The sequence below is a fragment of the Rhinolophus ferrumequinum genome, chromosome 3, assembly GCF_004115265.2.
Source record: "Rhinolophus ferrumequinum isolate MPI-CBG mRhiFer1 chromosome 3, mRhiFer1_v1.p, whole genome shotgun sequence".
In the NCBI taxonomy this organism is placed as follows: domain Eukaryota; kingdom Metazoa; phylum Chordata; class Mammalia; order Chiroptera; family Rhinolophidae; genus Rhinolophus; species Rhinolophus ferrumequinum.
In genome coordinates, this window is record NC_046286.1 from 2572256 (window position 1) to 2595182 (window position 22927).

At 55.8% G+C, this 22927-nt stretch overlaps 1 protein-coding gene across 2 annotated transcripts; it reads right to left on the reverse strand.

Moving 5' to 3' along the window:
* Positions 1–446: 446 nt before the first annotated feature.
* Positions 447–22605, reverse strand: NOTCH4 (notch receptor 4). 2 transcript variants are annotated; one of them, XM_033103371.1, is made up of 30 exons: positions 22411–22605; positions 21538–21619; positions 21077–21369; positions 18937–19284; positions 18718–18840; positions 18367–18603; positions 18118–18273; positions 17619–17813; positions 15924–16037; positions 14772–14885; positions 14568–14690; positions 13607–13766; positions 12858–13003; positions 12416–12568; positions 12109–12226; positions 11807–11894; positions 11287–11440; positions 10305–10489; positions 8652–8904; positions 8357–8469; positions 7004–7527; positions 6042–6425; positions 5768–5943; positions 4873–5092; positions 4629–4710; positions 4408–4546; positions 3605–3900; positions 3226–3373; positions 2639–2736; positions 447–2454 (listed from the first exon to the last, which is right to left on the reverse strand). In XM_033103371.1, the coding sequence occupies exons 1-30, from the start codon at positions 22469–22471 to the stop codon at positions 1741–1743; spliced, it is 5997 nt and encodes a 1998-aa protein (XP_032959262.1). In that variant the 5' UTR covers positions 22472–22605; the 3' UTR covers positions 447–1740. The 2 variants fall into 2 exon arrangements, with proteins under 2 accessions (XP_032959262.1, XP_032959263.1); XM_033103372.1 differs by having other exon boundaries at positions 10305–10399; positions 22411–22594.
* Positions 22606–22927: the final 322 nt, after the last annotated feature.

Consider the following 22927-nt stretch of genomic DNA (forward strand, 5'->3'; position numbering starts at 1 on the left):
TGGGGGGAACTCGACATATGCACCAAATGTGAGACAAGGAGCAGGGGACACTTTCCTTTCTTCACGAATGAAAGAGGGATACAGAATTGGAAAAGGGGAGGGCCTCCTCCCTGGTTTGGTCTTTGTCCACGCTTCTCAGGCTGGCTGGTACCAAAATGGAAGTAGGACAGACACATTTGGGTCCTCTAATTGCTAACCTGTCATAGTAGGGAAGTCACTGCTGGGCAACTTTGAAGACAAAATGTGACAAAGAGATCTGGTTCTACCACCTAATGCCTTGCAATCTGAGCCAAATAAAATCTGTGCCTCAGTTTCTGAAAGAGTAAAATGGAGTTTTAATAGACCTACCTAATAGTTGATGTGAGGATTAAATGTTATAAAGCATTTGGCACATACTGAATGCTCAATTGGGTTATCACAAGGCATACCTCAGAGATTTTCGGGTTTTGGTTCCAGACCACCGCAATAAAGCAAGTATCACAATAAAGTGAGTCACACAAATGTTTTGGTTTCCCAGTGTATGTTATGTTTACAACTATACTGTAATCAAAATATTGTGTGCAATAGCAATGCCTTAAAGAAATGTACATACCTTAATTAGAAAATACTTTATTAAGAAATGCTAACCATCATCTGAGCCTTCAGTGAGTCATCTTTTTGTTGGGAGAGGGTCTTACCTTGATGTTGATGAAAACACCTATTTGTGAAGTGCAACAAAGCGTGATAAAACAGGGCATACTTTATTAGCTTTCAGAATGCCTCCTGCCCCCATGTCTCAGGCCCATTACTAGGTGTAGCTACATTGCTGAAAGGTGGATAAAGTTTGAGATGCGCTCTCCACCTTCCTCTACTTAACTTGATTGAGCCCTTGGGAATCTCCCAAGTGGTTATAACTAAATGCCCTTGTAAGAGGGACAAAGGGTATGCATGGTCTAGTGTGTGGTTTCACCTTGGGATACTAGGCTCTTCCTTTCACATGGTACCCTAAATTAACATAGGATCTCCAAATCTACTTATTCTTGTTCATAAACTATACTCAAAGCCTCCATCTAAAAGCTGAATTTGGGGCACACAATCCTGAAAACACGAATGCAGTCACTCCCTTATTTTTTCTAGCATTCTCCAACCCCTTCAAAACAAGGTAACACTTTAAATCAGTTTTATTATCTGGTGACAGATTTCGGTTATTTGAGCTAGCAGTGGCTGGAAGAGTGGCACTTCATCCCTGCAGTGGTTTAGGGGGTGGTGAGAATGCAAGGAGTCATCAGCTGGAGTGGCCCTTGGTGCTCTCCCCCACCCCAGCACCTACAATACCTGGCTCAATAAATATTTGGTAGCTCTTTGTGGGTAGTACGGATTGTGTGATGGGTGATATACAGGTTCCCTTTGGGAACCATGTACTGTATAGGAAAGAACACCTTACATCCTATCTGTAATTCTTAGTTCCAGTTCAGGGTACTTAGCACACTCCACCCCACCCTTCTGTAGACCTTCACCCTTATTTTCTGGGAGAGCAGCTAGGTCCGCTTCATCCCAGTACCCTAAACCCTTTCCAGGGCTGCAGATTCTCCACGTGGAAGACAATGACGGCCGTGAATGCGTATACACTCATTTCTGGGAAAGACTCCATACTCACGACCCCCTACTTTTGGGGCTCGAGAACTTTAAAATCTAGTGGACTTCCACCTGATTGTCAGTTAAAGGTACTCAATTTTAGAATCCCTCCCTGCCATTAGCCTTCTATTTTTGACCCTCGCCTCCTGCATTTAAGGGTATCACTTGGTGGGCTGGGGGACTCCAAGCAACCTGAGGGGATCCCCGCTCTGGGGACGGAGTAAGGCAAGGAGGCGGGACTGGAGTGTTGGAGGCGGGACCGCAAGATCCCAGGGCCACCCAATCGCAGAGCCAGTCATCAGCTGAGGCCACACCCCCACTCCCGACCACGACACCAGATCTTCCTCGCAACATTGCAGGGTTGGGCCGAGGCCCGCGCATGCCTGCAGAAAACCTCCGGCCGCGGCGGGGCGGGCCTGCTCCTGCTCCTCTTTTCAATAGGGTCCGGCACTGCGAATAGGCCCCGCCCCCATGAGAGGCCAAGTCTACGGACAAAGTCCGGGTTTGCAGACCTGCTCCGCCCCCAGGCGGGCCTGCTCCGGCTGACAGCGTCCGGCAGCGCGGTAGAGCCCCGCCCCCGCGCGGCGGCCCGCTTCCCGACGCGGTTCGCGCACGCGCGAAAGCGCCCGCCCCGCGGCTGGGCGTGGCCTTGAGACGCGTCTCCGGTGGCCCCGCCTCTTCCAGCAGCGTCAGCAGATCCCAGTGGTTACGCTGGCGGGCGATGTCCTCGGGCGCTAGGCCAGCCTGGTCTCGCAGACCTCGGGCCGCCCCCAGCCCCAGCAGTAGCTGGGCTACCTCCACCGCCCCTTCTCGGGCTGCCAGGAACAGCGGCGTCTGCTCCTGCGCCGGATAAAACCGCCAGGGGCGAGGTCAGGGAAGGCCACGCCTACAGGACTGGCCTTTCGTGACTCCACCTACTTGACTCGGCCCCTCCCCCTTCAGGTTTTGGGGGTTTCCTGCGCATTCCACCTCTCTCTGGCACTGTTTCTTTTTTCTTTGTGGGGAGCCCTCTACCCGGTCTAACCCTGCCGTCTTGGGCGTCTTTATCGGCTCCGGCCTGGAGAAGGGAGTGGGCGGCCCGGGCGTTGTTCACGGCGGCGGCCCAGTGCAGCGCGGTTTTCCCTGGAGAATGACGTGGGAGGTTGTTAACCCCGAGGCTGAGGGCCAGACGCCTGGGTTCCCGTTTCCCACGGCTCCTAGGCTTGGGGGAAGGGCTCCTCCGGCCCGCCGGGTCCCTCAAAGGCGGAAGCGTTGCCCGGGTGACCGCCGACAGGCAGGAAGCGTTGCCCCTGGTGATGTCACCGGTGCGCGGGAGGGACAATGGGGCATTGTTCTGGGTCTGTGGGACCGGGAAACCCCGCCCCTTTCTCAGACAGGGCCATCCTAGTTTCCAATGGGCTAGGGCAGTGTGTTGTTGAGGATGATGGGGGAAGACACGTGCTTCATACTGCCATTACACCGCAAATTTACCACCCTGAGAGCAGGGTGAGAGGGATGGGAGGGAATGCCCCAGCCTCCAGTCGCTTCTCTGCTGCTCCCTTCTTTTGCATTTTATCTCACACCCCATCTGCTCAGCTTCTGTATAGCACATCAACCTCCCCAGATCCATACCCCATTTATCTCTGGCCCCCACATCTGCTTGGGCTGCAATCAGTTCTTCAACCAGGTCCTCCACAGCCAGCCTTGCGGCTAGCATCAGGGCGGTGGTCCCATCCTCTGTCCGTGCATCCACTGCTGTCTGTCTGCTGCGGAGTAGGAGCTGGGGGGCCAGAGAGGGCCAGTGATCTCTGATAAGTCCTGGATTGCTAGCTCAGGCCCCTCACACTGTTAACCACCTCCCAACTCATATTCGGCTGTCTGTTCTGGTTTCCCTTTCAGGCCCCCAGTCTCACATCACCTTCCTCTTTGCCAAACCCTGGAGGATGGTTTTGCCCCGCTTTACTTGGAAGTTTGCTCCCTGTCCTCTTCAGTGACCCCAGTGTGCACTGACCTGGCAGACCTCCCGAGCATCAGCAGCCACAGCAGTGTGAAGGGGGGTGCGCCCTGCTCGGTCTGGCTGGTTGGGGTTGGCTCCAGCCTCAAGGAGGCGGCGGGCAGCAGTTGGCCTGGAGAATCGGGCAGCCAGGTGCAGGGGCGTCTCCCCAGTGCCCACTGTGTGAGCCTGGGGACAAGCCCCTCCACCTAACAGAGGTTCCCAGGGCTCAGGGCTTCCCAGCCATGTTCCCTGGAAGGTCCTGGACTCCACTCCCCCACAGCAGACTGCTGACATCAGGGGTGTCACCCCATCTGTGGGTGGGAGAGGAGGAATGGGAGACAAATCAATCAAAAGGACATAACTGGGGCAGGGTGGGGAGAACATGGAGGCTCAGGAGGAGTCTCAGCCTGAGGAGTCAGGAGGCCTACCTAGCTCTTGATTTTGTGTGGCTTTAGTCAAGTGACTACTTTTCTCTGGGCTTCAGTTTCCTCATCTGTGCAAGAAGCCAGCAGGCCTTAATTCTCTAACATTCCAGAGCGGTGGTTCTCAAACTTGAGTGTGGATCAGACTCACCTGGAGGGCTTGTTAAAACAAGTTCCCTAGTAGCTTGAAGTTTTGCATCAGTAGCTCTGGAGTGGAGCCTAAGAATTTATATTTCTAATATTTTCCCTGATTCTGTTCAGGGACCACACTTTGAGAATCACTGTTCTAAGGTATTAACTCTAATGGTTGATTTTCCAGGTCTGATTATCAAAGCATTTTCTGATTCTAAACGGGTTAAGGGAAGTTTTCGTCTTGGTCTGGGTTGGCTCACGCACCAGGTCCACGGGTGTCCACGTCAGGGACATCTATCTCAGATTCCTGGGGAGGAGTCAGCATGGCTGCCTGGGGGAGCTCCTGACAGTCACCACTCAGAGGCCAGAGCTGGCACTTGGAGCGTGAGGCCCTTTCTTCAGCCTTGGGATCAGAAAAACAATGAGTGAATGAGAGAGGCCTTGTGTGCTCCACCCCTCCATCCCCTCAGGACCAGTACTTTTACCTGGCCCGTCTCCTCTCCTTCCTCAGGGCCTAAGCACATCATAATTCCATCCTCATCAACTTCTGCCTCTGGTTTCAGTGCCCTGGAAGAGGGTGGGTGGGTCCATGAGGTTTCCAGCAACCTTCCTAACCCTCTCCCCTTCCTCTGTCTGCGACTTCTGCAATCGCATCTTGTTGCTTCTGATCATAAATATCTCCATAGGGAAGAGCCCCCTCCCTGAGCCCTGGTTCCTTCCCACTCTCACTTGAGGCCAATGCTGTCCTCGCCCAGTGGGGGCCGGCGTCGGCGGGGAGCTGGCTGAGTCCCAGGCCTTCGAGTGAACCCAGGGGGCAGCCAGAGAGCCCCGTGCTCTCGGCGCCGCCGCCGTATGAGCTGGAGGACGAGAAGAGCCCCGAGGGCCAGGAGTAGCACCCCGGCCACTGGTGAGCACAGCACAGGCCAGGGAAGCTGGTTGGCGGGGGGTGCTGTTGGGAGAGAGAGAGTAAAAAAGAAGCCATTCCAGGTGAGGCTGGGTACTACTGTGAGACCTTTAGGCAAGTGCAATAACCTGTTAGCCTCAGTGTCCTCATCTGTAAAATAGGAATAATAGCATCTGCCTCAGTGGGGTTGTTGGGAGGATTAAAGGAGTTAATACTGCAAAGTGCTTAGAGCGCGGCCTGGCATATACCGTTTTCCCCCCGAAAATAAGACCGGATCTTATGTTAATTTTTGCTCCAAAAGATGCATTAGGGCTTATGTTTAGGGTATGTCATCCTGAAATATCATGCTAGGACTTATTTTCCAGTTAGGTCTTATTTTTGGGGAAATAGGGTAGCGAGCACCATAGAGTTCTTACTCTTTCGTGTACTCTGACCTGTTTGATTGGATACTCTTGGTCTAGTAGAGAGGATGGACCAGAACCCAAGGTTTGTTTGTGGGAGGTCAGTGACAGAGGGAAGGATAAAATACTCGGGAAATAAGAAGATTGTAGAGCAAATGGGCTACGAGGAGATCCAGTTAGAGAAAGAGTGAACAAGGCTAAGTTCCCACAGCACGTATTTGGGTCCCAGTGGTCCTGTTTCTTTTGATCTCCATTGCTGGTTGTTGGCATGAGAGCTGGCGTGGGAGCAACATCAGGGGAAATGACGGGGGTCACCTACCGGTGTCTGCACGAGGGTGGGCAGCCAGCAGGGGTCCCGGCAGTAGGGGCTGCAGGGCCTCCACTGCAGCCATGGCGGCAAGGAAGCGGAGCAGGAGCCCAGGGTCCCAGGGACAGCGGGATGCAGGGTGGTCAGGGCCGCAGCGGGACAAATCCACACCCATCACCACCACAAACCTATGGGGGAGGCACCTCAGATTCCTGTGTTGGTCCCTGGCCCTCTTCCCTCTACCTGTTAAAAGTGTCTGGCCTGCCCCTCCACCCAGCCGCCTTACCCTGTGCTGAGGGAGTCCTTCTCCTTGCCCACGGGCTGTGTTTGAGGGGTTGCTCTCCCCTGATGAGAGAGGTCTGGTGTTCCTCCTAGCTCCTCTTCGGCCTGGGCCCCAGGATAGGGGTACACCATGTCCCTGCCATCACTGTCTTTCCTCACCCAGAGTCCCACCCTCAGAGTCAGGGAAAGCACCCGGGCCAGGGCCAGCAGCTGCTGGTCCAGGGCTGGGGGGCTCAGCACCACCAGGAGGGCCAGGGAGGTCCCCAACCCTGCATTTCCATCTTCGGGCCTGCAGTCGCCCCCATCCCAGCCACATTCTGGAGAGTTGCAGCCCTTCTCGCAGAGCCCATTGTGGAAGTGGTCACGGCAGAACTGGTCATAGGCTGGACTGTGGGGTGAGGAGAGGGGGACTCAGGACCCACAAAGAAACCTGACTCCCTTCTTCATCCCAAAGTGGAGTCCGGACATTCCAGTCTCTATGGCTCTGTTGCTAGGTGCGGACAGCTCCAGAGCAATGGGCTGTCAAGCCCTGGATGGTAGGTGGTCCAGACACCCTGATGTCTACTGACTCCCTTGTCTCCTAAGACTGTCCCTTCTCCCTACCCTCCCATGCTCTCCTGTCTCCCTGAAGGAGGCCCTTTCCCTCAGGTGTGCTGGTTGCTAAGGGAGATACTGCATGGCAGCAGGGCTTAGAGAGAGGCTTGAGGCCAGAGCTCCCACAATTCTCAGAGAGGAGCCCCGGCAGAGGCAGTGCCCTCTTTCTTGGTCCGCCATTAAATATCGATGCTGCCCAATCCCCCTGGGTTGGAGTCTAGGGTCTTCTACCCCTACTTAGCAATGGTTGTGAGGGTGAAAAATCCTTGGATCTTGAGGCTGTGGTCACACTGTAACTCACAGGCATCCATGTCCTTCCTCCTGCCCTCACCCTGCCCCACCCCCCACCCCAAGTCAGGGTTCCAGGCTCACGTGCAGGCTGGAGGAGTTTCACAGTCATAGCCATCAAACAAGCACTCTTCAGAGTCACACTGCGGGTGGCACTGCCCATCCCGGAAGAGAAGCCAGCAGCGGGAGTGGGAGGGGCAACCCTTCCAGGGGTCCAGGACCCCCAGAGAGCAGTCCCCCCCATCCCAGTTTCCTTCTGGTCCACTGCAGCCAGTGTCACAGACCCCATCTCCACCTCTGCCCTCACATCCCTTTGCTCCGGCGCTCTGACAGCGGGGCCCTGGGGAGCTGGGAGGGCAGGAGCATCGAAAGCCTGGGCCCCCCAGCTGGGAGGTCTCTGAGCAGCTGCCATTGTGCAGGCATGGAGAAGGCGGGCCACAGCCTTGAGGAGCAGGTGGGGTCAGGCAGTCAGGACCGCTGTAGCCATTGAGGCAGGCACAGCGGGGTGGAAAGCCAGACTTGGGGGAGGGCAGGCATAGGCCACCATGGTGGCAGTGGTGGGGGCCGCAGGAGGGGGCTGCGTGGCTGCATGTGGGGCCATCAAAACCCTGTGGAGAGAAGAAGAAAGAGGGTGTGTTATTCTTCCCACTTCCTCTCACACAAACTCCTGCATTAAAATAACTCAGAGGGTCCTGGAGTCTCATATTTGGAAGGGGCCTCAGATAACATCAAGTGCATCATTTTACAGATGTTGAAACCATGTCCCTTGTTTTTTTCACACAGTGATATTACGGTGTGATGGAAATAATGAATCACAGCTGTGTGCCACAACCTGGATGAATTGTAGCATCATGACGCAAGTCCTGGAAGACTAAACAATTAATAGAGTAATATTAGTTGAGCTAATAGTATCTTAATCCTTGGAGATAGGATTACATACTTTCTCTTCCTCTGGAAGGGGAACAAGAAGAGGAAGGCATAAGTACATGTAAGTTATTGTTAACATTCTAATTCTTGGGTTAGGTTCATGGGTGTTTTATTGTAAGAATAATAAAAAGGCTGTGCACAAACGAGTGATGTTAGTGTTTCAGGAACTAAGGCTTAAGATTAACCCGATTTCGTGCATCTGAGGCGCGCGCGTGCGCACACACACAGAATTAAAAGAACTAAGAACTTTTCCAAGGTCACGCTGCTTGACCTTGGGGACCTTTTCTTAGGCAATGCCCGTGATTTCTGAAAATTCCGTTCATACTATCACCTGCCTCCCCTCCCTGCCATCTGCTTCTGAGAGCCACTCACCCCTGTGAGTGTGGGATGGCTTTCTCCATTAATTCCCACTACAGTGCTCCCCAGGCTCCCGGCTAGGATCCCAGCTCAGGCGTTAGCACCTCGTGTGTGTTGGAGGCAACAGAGAAGTCAGCTTTGCAGGTCACTCACCTGGGGACAGTGGCAGGTGAAACCTGGGGATTGTCCTGCTGTGGCTTCACAAGACCCTCCATGGGAGCAGGGCTGGCTCTGGCAGGGGTCTATCTCCACTTCACACCACTGGCCTGGGGTGGGATTAGATGTCACACACACTGCCTCAGTCACCACCTCCTGCCTCATTCCTGGGAGTTGGCCTAGCACAAGCTGTACAAGATGACTAGGCTGCCTTGTGGGCGGGGAATGTCTGGGTTTCCCGTCAGCTCAGTTATGCCACAGAGATGCCTAACCCCCCGCCCCCCAGCCTCACCTGTGTGTCCAGGCAGACACTGGCAGTAGAAGGCGTTGGCGAGAGAGTGGCAGGCTGCAGTGCCCGTGGGGTGGCAGGGCTGGTCCAGACACTCATCCACGTCCCCCTCACAGCGCAGTCCCACAAAGCCTGGGGGGCAGGTGCAGTGGAAGCCTCCAGGTTTGTGGGTGCAGGTCCCATGGTTGTGACAGGGCTGGGATTGACAAGCGTCGGTTTCCTTTGAGCAGTTCTGTCCACTGTAGCCTGGGGCGCACTGCAGGCAAAGAGGGTTAGGTAGGAAACTAGTAAGCAAGCCCAACCCAGCGCTACAGGTCACACTGCCACTAAGCATAGCTCCATTTCTGGTAATACCTCTCTCTCCAAACACACCTCCAACAGGCTGTCATGCTTTATTAATTTCTAGGCGTTTAATGAATACCTATTTTGTACCCAGCACCATTTAGGCACTAGGAATACAAAGAAAACTAGAACTCATTCCTGCTTGCATGAAATTCTCAGGTAACCAGAGGAGGGAGACAGCTAGCATTTATTGCATGATTCATATAATAACCTCATAAAACCCTCTATGTCGATTATCTCAGACGTTCTCACTTTACAGTAAAGGAAACGGATTCCTTGAAATATTAAGTGACTTGTGCAAGTCACACAGCTAGTGGGTGGCAGAGCTGGGATTCACTGCAAGTCTGTCACTCCATAACAGACGCCTTAACCATTTGCAGATTGTTTCATATCATTGATGAGGTCTATGCCATGTGCTGAGTTCTTGCGAGAGGAAGCGAGAATACAGTAATGGAGTACCAGGAAGGCTTCAGAAAGATGGAGAAAAAGGGATGCATGAGGAAGCAGCCAGGGGGCTGGAAGAAGCAGATGAGGGAGGTGTTCTGAAAACTTCTGGAGGAGGGCGTTTCATGAAAGAGGAGGTAGAGCTGAGTGGCCGGTGCGTGGGGTTCACTGGTAATCAGTCCACTGCTTCTGTGTGTGTGAGAATGTTCACAATAGTTCAAGAGGCTGGTTACGGGTGTGTATGTGCCTTCTAGCCGTCGTGGTTCTGAGGGCAGGGATCAGGCTGGTCAGACTGGAACCCAGTTTTGCCTCTTCTGCTCTGACCCGAATCACGAAAGAGAGGCTGGATCCCAGCCCGGAGGAAAGTTCAGTACATGTTCCTGAGGAAGGCGCCTCCTGGGCGCCCTCCAGTGGAAGAGGGGTGGGAGGCCCCCACAGAGCCGGCAGCAGTCCCGTGATGGAGGGTGCGGTGGGGAGACGGGGCCTGCGGGCAGACAGGCCTGGGGCAGCCGGGCCTTGGACTTTGAGCGGTGGGCAGCGGAGACACAGGTCAGCTGAACACTCTCAGCAGAGCAGCCTGGTCACAGAGCAAAGCTGACCGCCTGGGAGGACAGGTGGAGGCAGGGACAATAGGAGGCTGATGCGGGTGTCCAGGCGGGATGCAACAGAGGCTGGACGAAGGGTGGACGAAGGGCGGAAGGGGCAAGGACAGAGCTGAGAAATATTCAGGAAGTCAAATGGCATGACTTGGTGGTTGGCTGAGTATGTGGGGTACAGCAGACGGAAATGGGTATGCAGCACCCACCCAGGATTACTGTGTCACACATCTAGCCCCCCCGTCACCCCTCACCCCTTTCCTCGACCCCTCACCTGGCAGAGATAGCCGTTGGGCTGGGCCACGCAGGTAGCCCCATGCTGGCAGGGCCCGGACTCACATGGGTTCACCTTGTCCTGACACATACTGCCTTGGAATCCAGGGGGACAGTGACAGAAATAGGACAGGCCACTGTCAACACAGAGGCCTCCGTTCTGGCACAGGGACGAGACTGCTGTGCCTGGGGAGAGACAGAAGGGTCAGCAGCGCTGCGTGGGGTGGGAGGGCGCCGGGGAGGCCCTTGGGGACCACCAACATTCCTGGGGCCTTGAGCAGTCGGTCCTTCCTGACACTGAGAAGGCTAAAACATCAGGATCCCCTCCTGCCGGTTCTGCCAGGGTGGAGGGAGTTACCTCGTAGGCTTATCCGAGCAAGGTAAGTGACTGTCCTTAGAACAAGTCTCAGGAAAGAAAGAACTCAAGGGAAACTTCCGGAGCAGGCGTTTGTTAACTAATGGCCCAAGTCTGTCCACTGAGTTTGCATCCTCCTAAGTTCTCGCAGTTATTCCTGTCAACCACCCTGCACCCAAGTCTCCTTCCTGAGGTCTTCCCGTATCAAACCTCATTTGAACAAGGGGTCACTCTTTCACCAGGGCGTTGGTGTAACCTCAGGTGTGTGTGTGTGGGGAGGGAGAGGGGTGACGAAAGGAGCTGAGTGCAGCTGGGTTAAATGTGGGCCTCTAGCAGAAATGGTAACGCCAGAGCTGAGCAGCTCCACTCCGAGAGCTCCCTGCTGGCGGAGTTAGACTGGAGTCTCGCTGACTGGGCGGCTTGGTGTTACTGCTGACTGCTGCTAGGAGCCGAGTTGTCTTAGGCTGCCTGCGTGTTGAGCTGTAGAATCAGTCCCTGTGGTTGGTCTGAGTTGCTTGGACTCCGTCAGCTGTTTTGCCCAGACGTTGTGTGGACGCCCGTATGGATGGGATAGAGGAGGGCACCCGTTCCCTCTTCACCTTCCCCCGAATCGGCCGTGGGCTGGTACCTTGGCTCAGGGCGGCCTTCTGGCAGGAGGACAGCGGGATGTTGCAGAGAGACCCCGTCCATCCCTGGAGGCACAGGCACTGGAAAGAGGGCCCAGTCTGGAGGCAGTGGGAGTTGTGTGGGCAGGGCTTCTGAGCACACACGTCCAGCAGAGTCTGAGGGTGTGGAGACAGAATGAGGCAGGACAGAACATCACCCCGGTGCCAGACGGGCCTCTGCCAACTCCAGCTCTCAGAGTCCCTCACCTTTAAAACTCTCCCCCAAATGGTCTGGGACCAGGTGGTCCTCCCTGGTTTCCTTTGATACCCACATCCCGGAACAGTCCCTGGGATCAGACATTCTTTCAGTCCTTCACGTCTGTACAAACCTCAAGCTAGACCTCCACTCCTAAACTTCCAAGCCTCTCTTCATGTGGATGCCTCGCCCAAACGTCCCCACTGCCCACTTTTGGTACCTGACACCCTCTCACTAGAGCTCTCCAGCCCCTCCCTCCTCAGCACATGTGGCTCGGTGCCCCTCACCTGACAGCTGCTTCCTGTGTAGCCAGTGGGGCATAGGCAGCGGGGGCCCTGGGGGCCATCTTGGCAGGTGGCCCTGTTCCTACAGGGGCTGGACAAGAGACACACAGGCACAGTAGAAGGAAGGTCTGGGAAATAAGGGGGAGGGGCAAGCACTAGGGACATGGAAACAGGAGGAAAGGCAGAGTGAAAGGTATGGGATGTGGGATGGGAGGCAGCCTGGAGCCCCAGAGGAGACGGAGAGGAAGGGTGGGAAGGCCGAGGGGCTCCCTCCCGTCCTGCAGGGGTCTTTGTACCCTGCTTACCTGTCTGCGCAGCTGGGATGGATCCTTCGCTCACAGTGTGCGCCCTGGAAGCCCACGGCACAGAAGCAGAAGGAGGTGCCAAGCCTGTTCACACAGGTACCCCCATTGAGGCACGGGGCTGGAGAGAGGGGGCTGTGAGGGCTGCGTCACTTGCCTGGAACCTCAGTCACACCGCATACAGGACATCCCCCCCCCTGTCCAAACACCAGCTCACTGTGTCCAGTGTTTTTAAAAAGTACGGCACAAACACACCCTGAGCAGGGCCTCCATCCTCTTTTGGCCCACCCCAGGACATGGTAGTACTCACCAGAAGCACAGTGGTCGGTGCTAGTTTGGCAGTGGCGCCCAGTGTGGCTTGGAGGGCAGGTGCAGGAGTAGCCCCCAGGGCTGGGGCTGCAGGAGCCACCATTGAGACAGGGTCCTGAGTGACATGCTGTTATCTCCTCGCTGCAGGTGGGCCCTGGCCGAAGTGGATGGGGTCTGAGAAAGGGAGCCCTCCTTTTCTCCTCTCTCTCCTCACTTTCCCTCCCCTTTCCTTTTCTCATCCGCATCCCTGTTCTCCTCTGTCCAACCTCTTTTCTTTTCTTGCCACTTCCCGCATATCACTTGTGTCCCCTGCAGCCCATGTCCAGTTCTTCTTGGTGGCGACCAAAAAGACCCAGAGCCCTTGGACACATGTCTCCACTGGTCTTACCCTTGATTCAGAGGGTGGCCAGCCCAGGGTGTATGTGGGTTAGGGAGCACCTCACCTGTGTAGCCTGTGGGGCAGGTGCAATTGTAGCCAGAGGACTGGGGGTGGCAGGTCCCCCCATGGGCACAGGGTGTGGAGACACAGCCTCCCAGCTCTGCCTCACACTCTGGTCCTGTCCAACCCATGTCACACACACATGAGGATCTGGTCATAGAGAGAAAGGGGAAGGTTTCCTTTTGCCGTTTTTATCTTCTCCCGTCTCCACTGCTCAGACCCCTATGACCTCTTTTTTTGTCCTGAGACTCTGGCCCCTTTCTTCAGTGACTTTGCTGTCAGCATTGCCCTGCCCCCTCCCTCCATGCTCATTTTCTTCAACTAGATATGTATGTATATTCCTTCTATAATTTGTTTCTGGTCTGTCGTTCCTCGTTAGAACAAAAGCTTGAGAGCAGACACTTTGTCTCTTTTGTCCTGTGCTGTCCCCCCACTCCCTAGAACAGCACCAAACATAGTAGATGCTCTATAAATATTTGTCTAATAAGTGATGAGTTGGCCCTGGGATTTAGTGCTGCTCTTGCTTCTGCTCTGACCCCCTAGTTCTCCGTGCCTCCCACTGTTTATGAACTCTCCCCCCACTGGATACCACTCACCAGTGGCGCCCTCCCACCGGCTGTGAGGTCAGAAGTGCCATCTCCTTACGCTTCCCATTGGTCATTTCCCACAGACTTGCCTCTCACTGGCTATCTTCTCCTGCCCTAGCTGAGGACCAGAGGTGTGTGCAAACGGGAAGGGCCTGGAACGCGTTACCTGTGGCAGTGCCCATGGAGGCAGGTGCAGTTGTCCTCCGCGGGAGCACAGCCAGGGCTTCCATCCGGGCAGAGGCACTGGGCCTTGTCCCCCCGGCCCTGGCATTTTTGCTTGGGCTGGCACAGATTGGGAGCACACAGGGGAACCTCACAGAGATGACCTGGGTTGGGGCATGGGTCAGAGAGAAAACAGGGTCCCTCCATGTCCTCGATGGGGCCACAGGCCCCTCCTTACGCACGATGTGCTCGCCTGCCACTCATGAACCTGTCCTTCGGTGTCTCCCTGTTGCCTCAGGACACTGTCTACCTTCCCTGTGTCCTGCAGTGTCCTGCAGGACGTGACCTCTAACTGCTGTGTTCCGTGCCGTTGCACCGTAAGCTCTGGGTGTGCTCTTCTTCCCTCAGCCCCTTGAGCATGTGATTATCTGCAGCTGCAGCGCGTTGTCTGGCATTGTGTCTGGACAAACTCCTACTCATTCTTTGAGCGTCAGCCCCTGCAGCCTTTTCATCTCTAGTCCTCTGTGCGCCTAGGGTCCTGCGCTTTCCTCTCAGAGCACCTCTCTGGGCCATAATCAGCCAGACTTGTTGGTCCTTCTGCCCTAGATGTAAAGCCACGGGATGATAGCAGCTGTCTTCCTCAGCTCTGGGTCTGCCTCTGGCATAGTGCAAGCTTAAGAAATGCTTGCGAAATAGGCAGGTAAATCGGTTGCCTTTGAACTCTGTCCTCTGCTCCTGAACCCCAAGCATACCATTCACGCTGGGCCCAACCCGGGCCCTACAGTAACTCCCACCCTCAGCCCCACGGTTCTGCAGCCATGCAGGTTTTGCAGTGAATAACTTTAAGGGGTTCATTCTCATTCTTTTCTCACATCCCAACCCTCAAACACCACCAGTGACCTCGGCACCACCCCAAATGGACTCAAGTATCCCCACAAGTGCTTGCCAATGCTTCCCCTGCTGACCTGTGAAGCCAGAGGGGCAGAGGCAGAAGAAGGCTCCTGGGAGGTCAAGGCAGCTGGCGCCAGTGGGGCATGGGCCACTCAGACACTCGTCCACCTCCACCTGACAGCGTGGGCCTTCAAAGCCTAGGGCACAGCACGGAGGGCAGGGACCTGCGTGGAAGTCGCCCTGCTGCCCACCCTCCCTCGGTGTTTAAGGCCATTTACCTGGGGCACACTCGCAATGGAAGGATCCAGGCTGGTCCTGGCACTGCCCACCATTGGCACAGGGAGAGCTTCCACACTCGTTGATGTCCTCCTCACACCGGGAGCCTGTGAATCCTGGCGGGGACACATGGTGAAGGTCATTTTTTCCCTCTTCTCTGGATTTATTCGGGAGTTTGTTACAAATGTTTGACTGGGCTTTACGGGATGCTTTCATGGATTCAAACTAGAAATTAAGTGTTTAAACTGATACTTTGCCTTCTCTCTACATATACAAAAATAATATTGGTACAAATCAAATGGCTTGGTTTGGGGTTTTGTCTAAATGTGTCATATAATGAAAGCACCAATGTGAGGGCTTCTCAAATAATGATTCGGGTTTCAGGACGTAACAGAGTGTAACTTGGTATATTCTTCATATAAATAAGGCATAACTCGATATATGTACAAATGCTGAAAATACATTTTATCAAAAGCGTAAACACCAGTCCTGGCCCTTCCCGTGGCCAGGAAAGGTGGACCTGGACAGCTTCCCAGAGAGGACACCTGGGGTAAGTACACAGGACTGGAGGGGGAGGCAGGCAGGTGAAGCTCGGCCACCCGTCAGCTCTGTGACTTTGGGCAAGCTACTCCCCTCGGGGCTCCAGTTTCCTCCTCTGCAAAGAGCATTAATAATGGAACCTACCTCAGGGTACCATTAAAAAGAGTAAATGAGATAATGCCTGAAAAGTAGAGAGCCAAGCCTATGGCGTGGAGTAAATCTTCAGAATATTCAATCAACACCAGTTGTTATCAAAGCAGGGGACAAGAGGGATGCCTGATGAGGGTGGAGGAGACCTGGGGCGCTCTCCCTGCATCGGTGGTGAGCAGTGCCAGGATCAGCCTGGGGCCCTGACAGGCAGGGGGCACATACAGAGGACTCTGGGGGACCTCGGAAAGGAGGGTGTTTGGATGATTTGGCATGACAGAGACAAGGGTGGGCGGGTAAGCAAGGGAAGATTCAGGAGAGGTGACCGAAGAGAGTTCGGGGAGCAGAGGAATTGGAGAAACGGAGATTCCTTGGTAGGCCAGGGAGAGGTTCAAGAGCCGGGGGCCTGAGCTGGGGAGGCCCAGAGGCCAGCTGGCAGTGGGGGCCAGAGTGGAATCCACACTCACCAGGCAGACAGATGCACAGGAAGCTGTTGCGCTGGTCTTGGCAGTCAGCCTGGTTCATGCAAGGAGCTGAGGCACACTCATCTGTCTCTGTGTCGCAGAGCGGCCCTTCTAAGCCTGAGGACAGGGAGCTGTGGTGAGGGGTGTGGCTCACCAGCCGGTTCTGCCGTGGCTGCTCATCGCTTCTGTCCAGAAGGCCCAGGTTCTAGAACCAGCCCCCTGCCCCCCCCACCCCGCCGTGCCCCCAGCCGACAGCCCCCCCAGGGTGCTGTCTGCATGTGGGTTGGAGAGATGAGCCCTGAGGCCCTCCCTGCTGCTCTGCTGTGTGGCTCTGCCCCCTTCAGGTGAGAAAGCTCAAGAGGCACCTGCGGGAGGCCTGCGAGGACGTGCCTGTGGGGCCATTCCTTCATACGTGGAACGGGCTGATCAGCCTGGAGGTCCCAGAGGACAAACGAGATAAGTGGGCATCTGCCTGGAAGTGATTCACTCTTGTTCTACCTGTGCAGGCCTCAGTGCCAGGGAGACCAGGGCTCCCCAAAGGGGGCATGTGGGAAGCTGCATTGCTCCCATCTTTGTCCCGTTTCTTTGGGCTCGTCCTGGTCTCCACTGTCTCACCCTGAACTGAAGCGGGATTAGCCCCTGGACCATGGCTGCCTCTCTCTCCTGGCCTGGGAAGGCTGCCTTTGAAGCTCCTTGATGCCCACAACCCTGTCCCTTGGATTATGGAACAGTTTCCTCAGCATGTTTCCTCGGAAGCCACTCAGCTTACGCAGGCAGTGCAGTGTTGTAGTTAACAGTATCGAAGCCCTGGGTTTGAATCTTGGCTCTGCCTCGTACAAGCCAGTGACCTTGGACAGGTCCTTTCTCTGTGCTTCACTTTCTTCATTTACGAAATGGGCAAGTAACAATGCTGACCTCACAGATTATGGTAAAGATGAGACAATGCGTGCAGGCTGCTCAGGTGGTCCCTGGCACAAAGGAAGCTATTATTTTTCTGGTTTCATTCCGATCCAGTACTGGCTCCGTCACTATCTCCCTAGGGAGACCCCCCTTTTTTGTTCTTTTTAATTAAAGTTTATTGGGGTGACACTTGTTAGTAAAGTTACATAGATTTCAGGTGTACAATTCTGTAATACATCATCTATATCTCACATTGTGTGTTGACCACCCAGAGTCAGTTCTCCTTCCATCACCACATATTGGAGACTTTTCCCCCTTAAAACTGGTTTGGAAGTAGGTGTGGCCTTTCCTGTTGTTCCAAGTTCAAGCACACAGGCCCCTCGATGGGGGATGGGAAGGCTTTACCCTCAGTCCCCACAGAGGAGAGTTCCTGTGATTAGGAGGATCCTCCTGGGCTGGCAGAGCAGAGGCTGCAGCACGAAGAGTTAACAGCTGTTCTGCTCTCCCTTGATGGGCCGCTGTGTACAGTGGACCAGGTTGTATACTGTACAATGACTACAAAGTGAATGCTTCCCCCTCACCCGAGTTGAGCAGTGCACAGCCTCACTACCACTGTGGCAGCCCTTCTCCCGGGGCCATGGGTTTCCCAGAGTTGTCATGTGGGGGTGCGGAGAGGAGAAGCATTCTTTGGTAACCGACCTCACTGGCCTGAGGCCACCTATGCTCTGGAGGGGCGATGCCCTGTGGGTTCAGAATTAGTCCCGTCTCTTCTACCCAAGGCCCCCACCCAGCTGGTACCTGGTGGGCAGAGGCAGTGAAAAGTGGCGAGCAGGTCGAGGCAGGTGCTGCCTGGGTGGCAGGGCTGGGACAGGCATTCATTGTGATCGGCCTCGCAGCGGGAGCCCGTATAGCCAGGGGGACAGAGGCAGTCAAAGGAGCCGGGGGTGTTGAGGCAGGAGCCGCCGTGTTCACAGGGACCGGGGCCTTGCTGGGCTGGGAAGAGAGAAGAGGCGGGAGTCCATAGGGGCAGGGGTGGAAGGGCAAGGGGGCCAGACTGCCAGGGTGTCTGTGGTGGCCTGCTTGTGGCGATGGGAGCAGACTGGGGAAAGGGCTTGTGCCTTTAAGATGGAGAAGGACTCCATGGGGCCTGGAAGGCTGAGCATTGGTGAGAAGCCCAAATCTGGGCAAATTCAGGGCAAAGGGTTGTTTGTGTTTTTAATTTGGAAAACAATTTGCCTATCTTCTGTGCAGAGGCTATCTGGGGGCTCAGAGAGGATCTGATGTGGGGGTGCCTCACCCATCTGACACTCGTCCAGGTCCTGGTGGCAGGTGGGCCCTGAGTATCCAGGCTGACACAGGCAGAGCGTGGCCCCCGTCAGGGGGTTGGTGCTGCACTGGGCTTCCCCATGGCACGGCTGACTCAGACACATGTCCTCCATGTGACACAGCAGGCCTGCAGGTCAGGTGGGTGAGGCTGCCAGCTGCTCTCTCGCGTCTCTCACACACCATCTCCACCTCCCATCTCCCTGAAGTCTCTGCCCCACACCTGTGCGGCCCGGTGGGCAGAGGCAGGAGAAGGAGCCCACACGGTCGATGCAGGTAGATCCCGGGGCACAGGTGGCAGCGACACAGTCGTCCACGTTCTCCTCGCAGCCTATGCCTCCCCAGCCGCTTACACACACACAGTGGAAGCTGCCAGCCAAGTTCTGGCAGGTACCCCCGTTCCTGCAGCGAGGGCCACCCTGGGCCTCACACTCGTCCACATCTTCAGAACAGTCCCAGCCTGCAGGAGGGTGGGAAGGGGACAAGGGCTGGAGCTGGGGGCGCCGTGAGGAAGGGAGGCCAGGGGCTGACCATCCGGGCCATTGGTGCCATGAACTTGGCTTAAATTACTCACCTGTCCAGGCCTCTGGGCAGACACAAGTGTAGGTGCCCAGCCCATCCTGGCAGGTGCCCCCGTTCTGACACTGGTGCCTGGCACAGTCATCTGGGCTCACCTCACAGCCCGGGCCTGTGAAACCTGACAGGGTCATAGGATCAGCTGAAGGAGGGGGACCCAAGGGAGACAAGCTCCCTGCCCGGAGATGGGCTGCAGAAAGCCCCTGTGAGAACACACCTGGGAGGCAGAGGCAGAGGTGGAAGGTAGAATCTCTCCCTGGAGCCAGCTGGCAGGTGCCCCCATTGGGACAGCCCGTTGGAGGGCAGGGTCCTGGCCAGAGTTCACAGCTTGGACCTTCCCGCCCAGCGGGGCAGAGACACTGGAAGGACCCCAAGGTGTTATGGCAAGAGGTGCCTCTGGGGCAGGGTCCCGGGTCTAAGAAACACTCATTGACATCGTGTTCACAGGCGTGGCCCTCGAAGCCAGGTGGGCAGCGGCACTGGATCTGGGGGTAGGTGGCCAGGCACACCCCTCCGTTCATGCAGGGGTTGGCTGAGCAGAAGTCCCGAAGCTGGCACTGCTCACCTGAGGCAGAGGAGACAGGGGCCTGTTTCTAGCACTGTACAAATCCAGCTCCTCTGAGGTAGCCCAGCTCTCACTCTGCATTCTCTTTCTAATCTTCATATTTCCTTCCCTTTCCTCCCAGACCTTCTTTTCCCCGTCCCATCACCCCTTGCCTCAGTTTTGCCATTTCTGGGGAGGATTATATCTGGAGTGACTGTATTTTCTAAACTGAAAACAGGACATGTAGCTATTGGTGGAATATTGCACATCGACCCTGCCTGGGAAGGTCTGGGACACAGTGTCACTTCAGTGGTGACCTTGGTGGGGAGGTGGAAAGCATCCAGCTTCCGTAGGCAGGAGACTCAGCACCTGTTCCACAACTGGTCGTGTGCCCCTGGGCAGCCGTCTGGCCTGTCTCATCCTGATTTCCTAATCTTCAGGTGGATGTAACAATCCAGACAGTGATAAGGGGAAGCCCCTTACAGCCGTGCACACTAGTGGGAATGGCAGCAGGGGCGGCAGCCACCATTCATGCACCAGTGCTGTGTGCCAGGTGCTGGGCTCAGTCAGCACTTCCTGAGCACTACCCCCTTTCCTCCTCTCAACAGTCCTATGAAGTGTGGACAGCAGCTGACAACCAAGGACCAGAGAGCTTAAACATCGGTGGCAAGGTCACATATCCAGTCAGTGGCAGAGCTAGCATTGGACCTGGGGAGGGGACTGCCCCAGAGCCCCGACTCTGAAGCACAGCCTGGCAAATTGCCAATGACCTGCCTTCTGGTCACACTGCTGGTCTCTCACCCAGTCTCAAGCCCTGTTTCCTCAGAGTTACCTGGGCAGCTTACAAATTTCCATGCCCTGGGCCCACCCCAGACCCGCTGAGTCAGATTCTCTGGGATGTGAGCTTTGGTATTTTTAAGGCTTTCCAGGTGATTGCTATGTCCAGCCAAGTTGGAGAAGGCTTGCCTCTAGCCCGCCCCTCACGGGAGCACCCACATCTCACAAACTTTCCTACCCACGTGGCCTTTGCTGCCTGGTCTAGCCCCTCCACCCCGGTCTGGTCCTGTGGAGCCATCCTCTTTGGGCCTCACAGCTGTCCACGCACCCTGACCCCCTCCACCAGGTAGCACACCCTGCTCGTCACGTGTCCTGCTCTCTCGCCCAGGGCTGCACTCCTTCTCCTGGGATGGGCACCCGTTCCTCTCCCTGGGTCAGATCCCTCCCACCCCCATCACACTGAGGTCTTTCCAAGTGATGTGACATTTGGGTGCTCAGAATGCAGAGGTCCCCTGCTGTGCTAGGCCTCCTCTAGCTACTGGGACAAGGGGAGGTTGAGGCGGTTGGGAAGGGGGTCAGGGTGGTACACTAATGGGGGATCACAGGAGCTATATACCGTGTTTCCCCGAAAATAAGACCTAGCCGGACAATCAGCTCTAATGCGTCTTTTGGAGCAAAAATTAATATAAGACTTGGTATTATATTATATTATATTACATTATATTAAGATCTGGTCTTATATTATAGTAAAATAAGACCAGATCTTATATTAATTTTTGCTCCAAAAGACGCATTAGAGCTGATTGTCCGGCTAGGTCTTATTTTCGGGGAAACATGGTACCAACTTGTCCAGAAATATTTCAGCATTTTAACAACCAGGACAACCATGCTGGTGAGTGTCCGTCATGGGGAAATGGGTCACCAAGAATCGGCTTGTAGATTCTCATGGCCTCTGTCCTCACAGGGCTCAGCCACCCTTCCTCCCCACAGCCCAGCCCACTGCTCCTTCCTGCTCCCCACCCCCATCGGTGCTCACCTGTCCATCCAGGTAAGCAGGAGCACTGTGGGCGTCCAGAGGCCTGGATGTGGCAGTGGCCCATTTTGGAACAGAAGGAAGCACAGGGGTCTTTGAGCTTGGCCTGGCACCTCTCGCCAGTGAAGCCAGAGGGGCAGGTGCAGAAGAAGCTGGGGGTCACGGAAGACGGAGGGCTGGGGGCGCCTGGAAGGGCAGGAAGCAGGGCTTGGCAGCTGCCTCCGTTCTGGCAGAGCTGGACATCCTGGCAGGGGTCAGGAAACTGGCATGTCTCACCCAGGAAGCCAGGGGCACACCTAGTCCGGGAGGAGAGGAAAACGCGCATCACTCGCCACTGTTCACCTTCTCCCATCTTCCTCCTTTGCCTTCATTTGTTTCCTTTCCTCCTCTCCGCCTACTCCCTTTCTCCTCCTCCCCTGCTTTCCCTCCCCCTTTCCAGCCTCCACTCCCACAGACACACTCACTGGCAGGTGCCTTGGCCCTCAGAAAGGCTAAGGCAGGTGCCTCCGTTGGCACAGGGTCCTGAGAAACTCCCGCACGGCAGCCCTAGGGATGGAGATGAGGATGAGATGGGAGCGGAGAGCCTGGTGCTCCACCTGTCCTTGTTAGGTGCTCCAGAGGGACCTGCCTGCAGCAACCCCAGACGTGCACCCTAAATTAGCCTTCATAGCCCATTCCTAGGCCCCACGGGGTGCTTGCCCCAGCCCCCTAGATCCCGGGACTATCACTTAACTAATCCCCACCCCCCTTTCCTGTTTTTTTCTCTGACCTCCCAAGTCCAGCCTCAGGCTCCATCCCTCGGAAGCAAGACAACAGGGATCAGAAGGGGGGCTGAGGGGACTCCTGGGAGGTGAATGGCTGAGACAGTGAAGGGATTTCCTCCCGGAAGGGCCCAGCAGGGAGCCATCCGGGGGGTGGGGACAGCTGGACGGGAAAGGAACTTGGTGGGCCCTTGACCTTTCCAAGTCTCCATCTCTTGCTTCCCTCTCATCTCTTTCCCTAGCAGGTGGTCAGTCTGTGCTCTTCCCCTCCTAAACATGATTTCAAGAGCCCGCTGTCCCCCAGCTCCAGGGCTGACTGGGTTCTCCCTGGGGATGGGGACCCTCTCACCCATCCCCCAACAGTCACCACCTGGCACCAGGCCCACAGCCTTGGTGTGTGCTGGTCTAGCGGCAGAGTCGAGTCGTCTCTCCCTGCAGGATGCCCCCATTTAGGGGCTGAGAATCTCCTCCATCCAGTGTCACCTCCAAGCACGGGGCTTGGCCCCCAGCCCCCAACCCACCAGACATCTTACTAAGGAAGATGGGTCCCCCCATCTCTTCCACCCTGTGCCTCACCTCTGGTCTCCACGACTGAGCAACACAGCAGCAACAGCAGCAGCAGAGAAGGAGGCTGCATTCCAGAGCCCCGGCCCCCAGCCCAGGTCTGCCTCCTCAGGCCGGGACCCTCAGAGGCCACTAAGGCAGGAGCCACCACCTCGGCTCCGACAGCACCTTCCTCCTCCTCCTTGGCCTGCGGCAAGCCTCACGTCTGAGCTGTTTCCTGAGTCACACAATGTCCTGGACACCCTAATAATGGGGGGGAGGAGGGAGGAACTTCGAGGGGGAGGTGGGAGGGGCCTTCTGCCCCTGACACCCCCTGGGGGGGTGGTTGGACAATGTGGCAGGAGAGCAGGTGATGGTAGGGAAGAACCGGGCGGTGGGGGCCCCTGGGGACAGTCCCCACCCTTCTGGTGATGTGGTCTCTCTTTTCTAAAGAAGGGAATTGCAAGGTGGCCGGCTGCGCTGGGAAGGTCAGGACCTGGAAACAGGTGTGGAGTGGTGGCAGACTTCCTGGTCCTCTCCTCCAGAGAGG

Excerpts from the sequence above, each read along its gene's own strand:
- NOTCH4 (XM_033103371.1), bottom strand. The coding sequence starts at position 22,471 with ATGCAGCCTCCTTCTCTGCTGCTGCTGTTGCTGCTGTGTTGCTCAGTC. Across the intron at positions 18,841-18,936 it reads CCTCTGCCTCTGCCTCCCAG|GTTTCACAGGCCCGGGCTGT; the intron begins GTGTGTTCTCAC and ends TGACCCTGTCAG. Across the intron at positions 2,455-2,638 it reads AAGACGCCCAAGACGGCAGG|GAGCAGACGCCGCTGTTCCT; the intron begins GTTAGACCGGGT and ends TATCCGGCGCAG.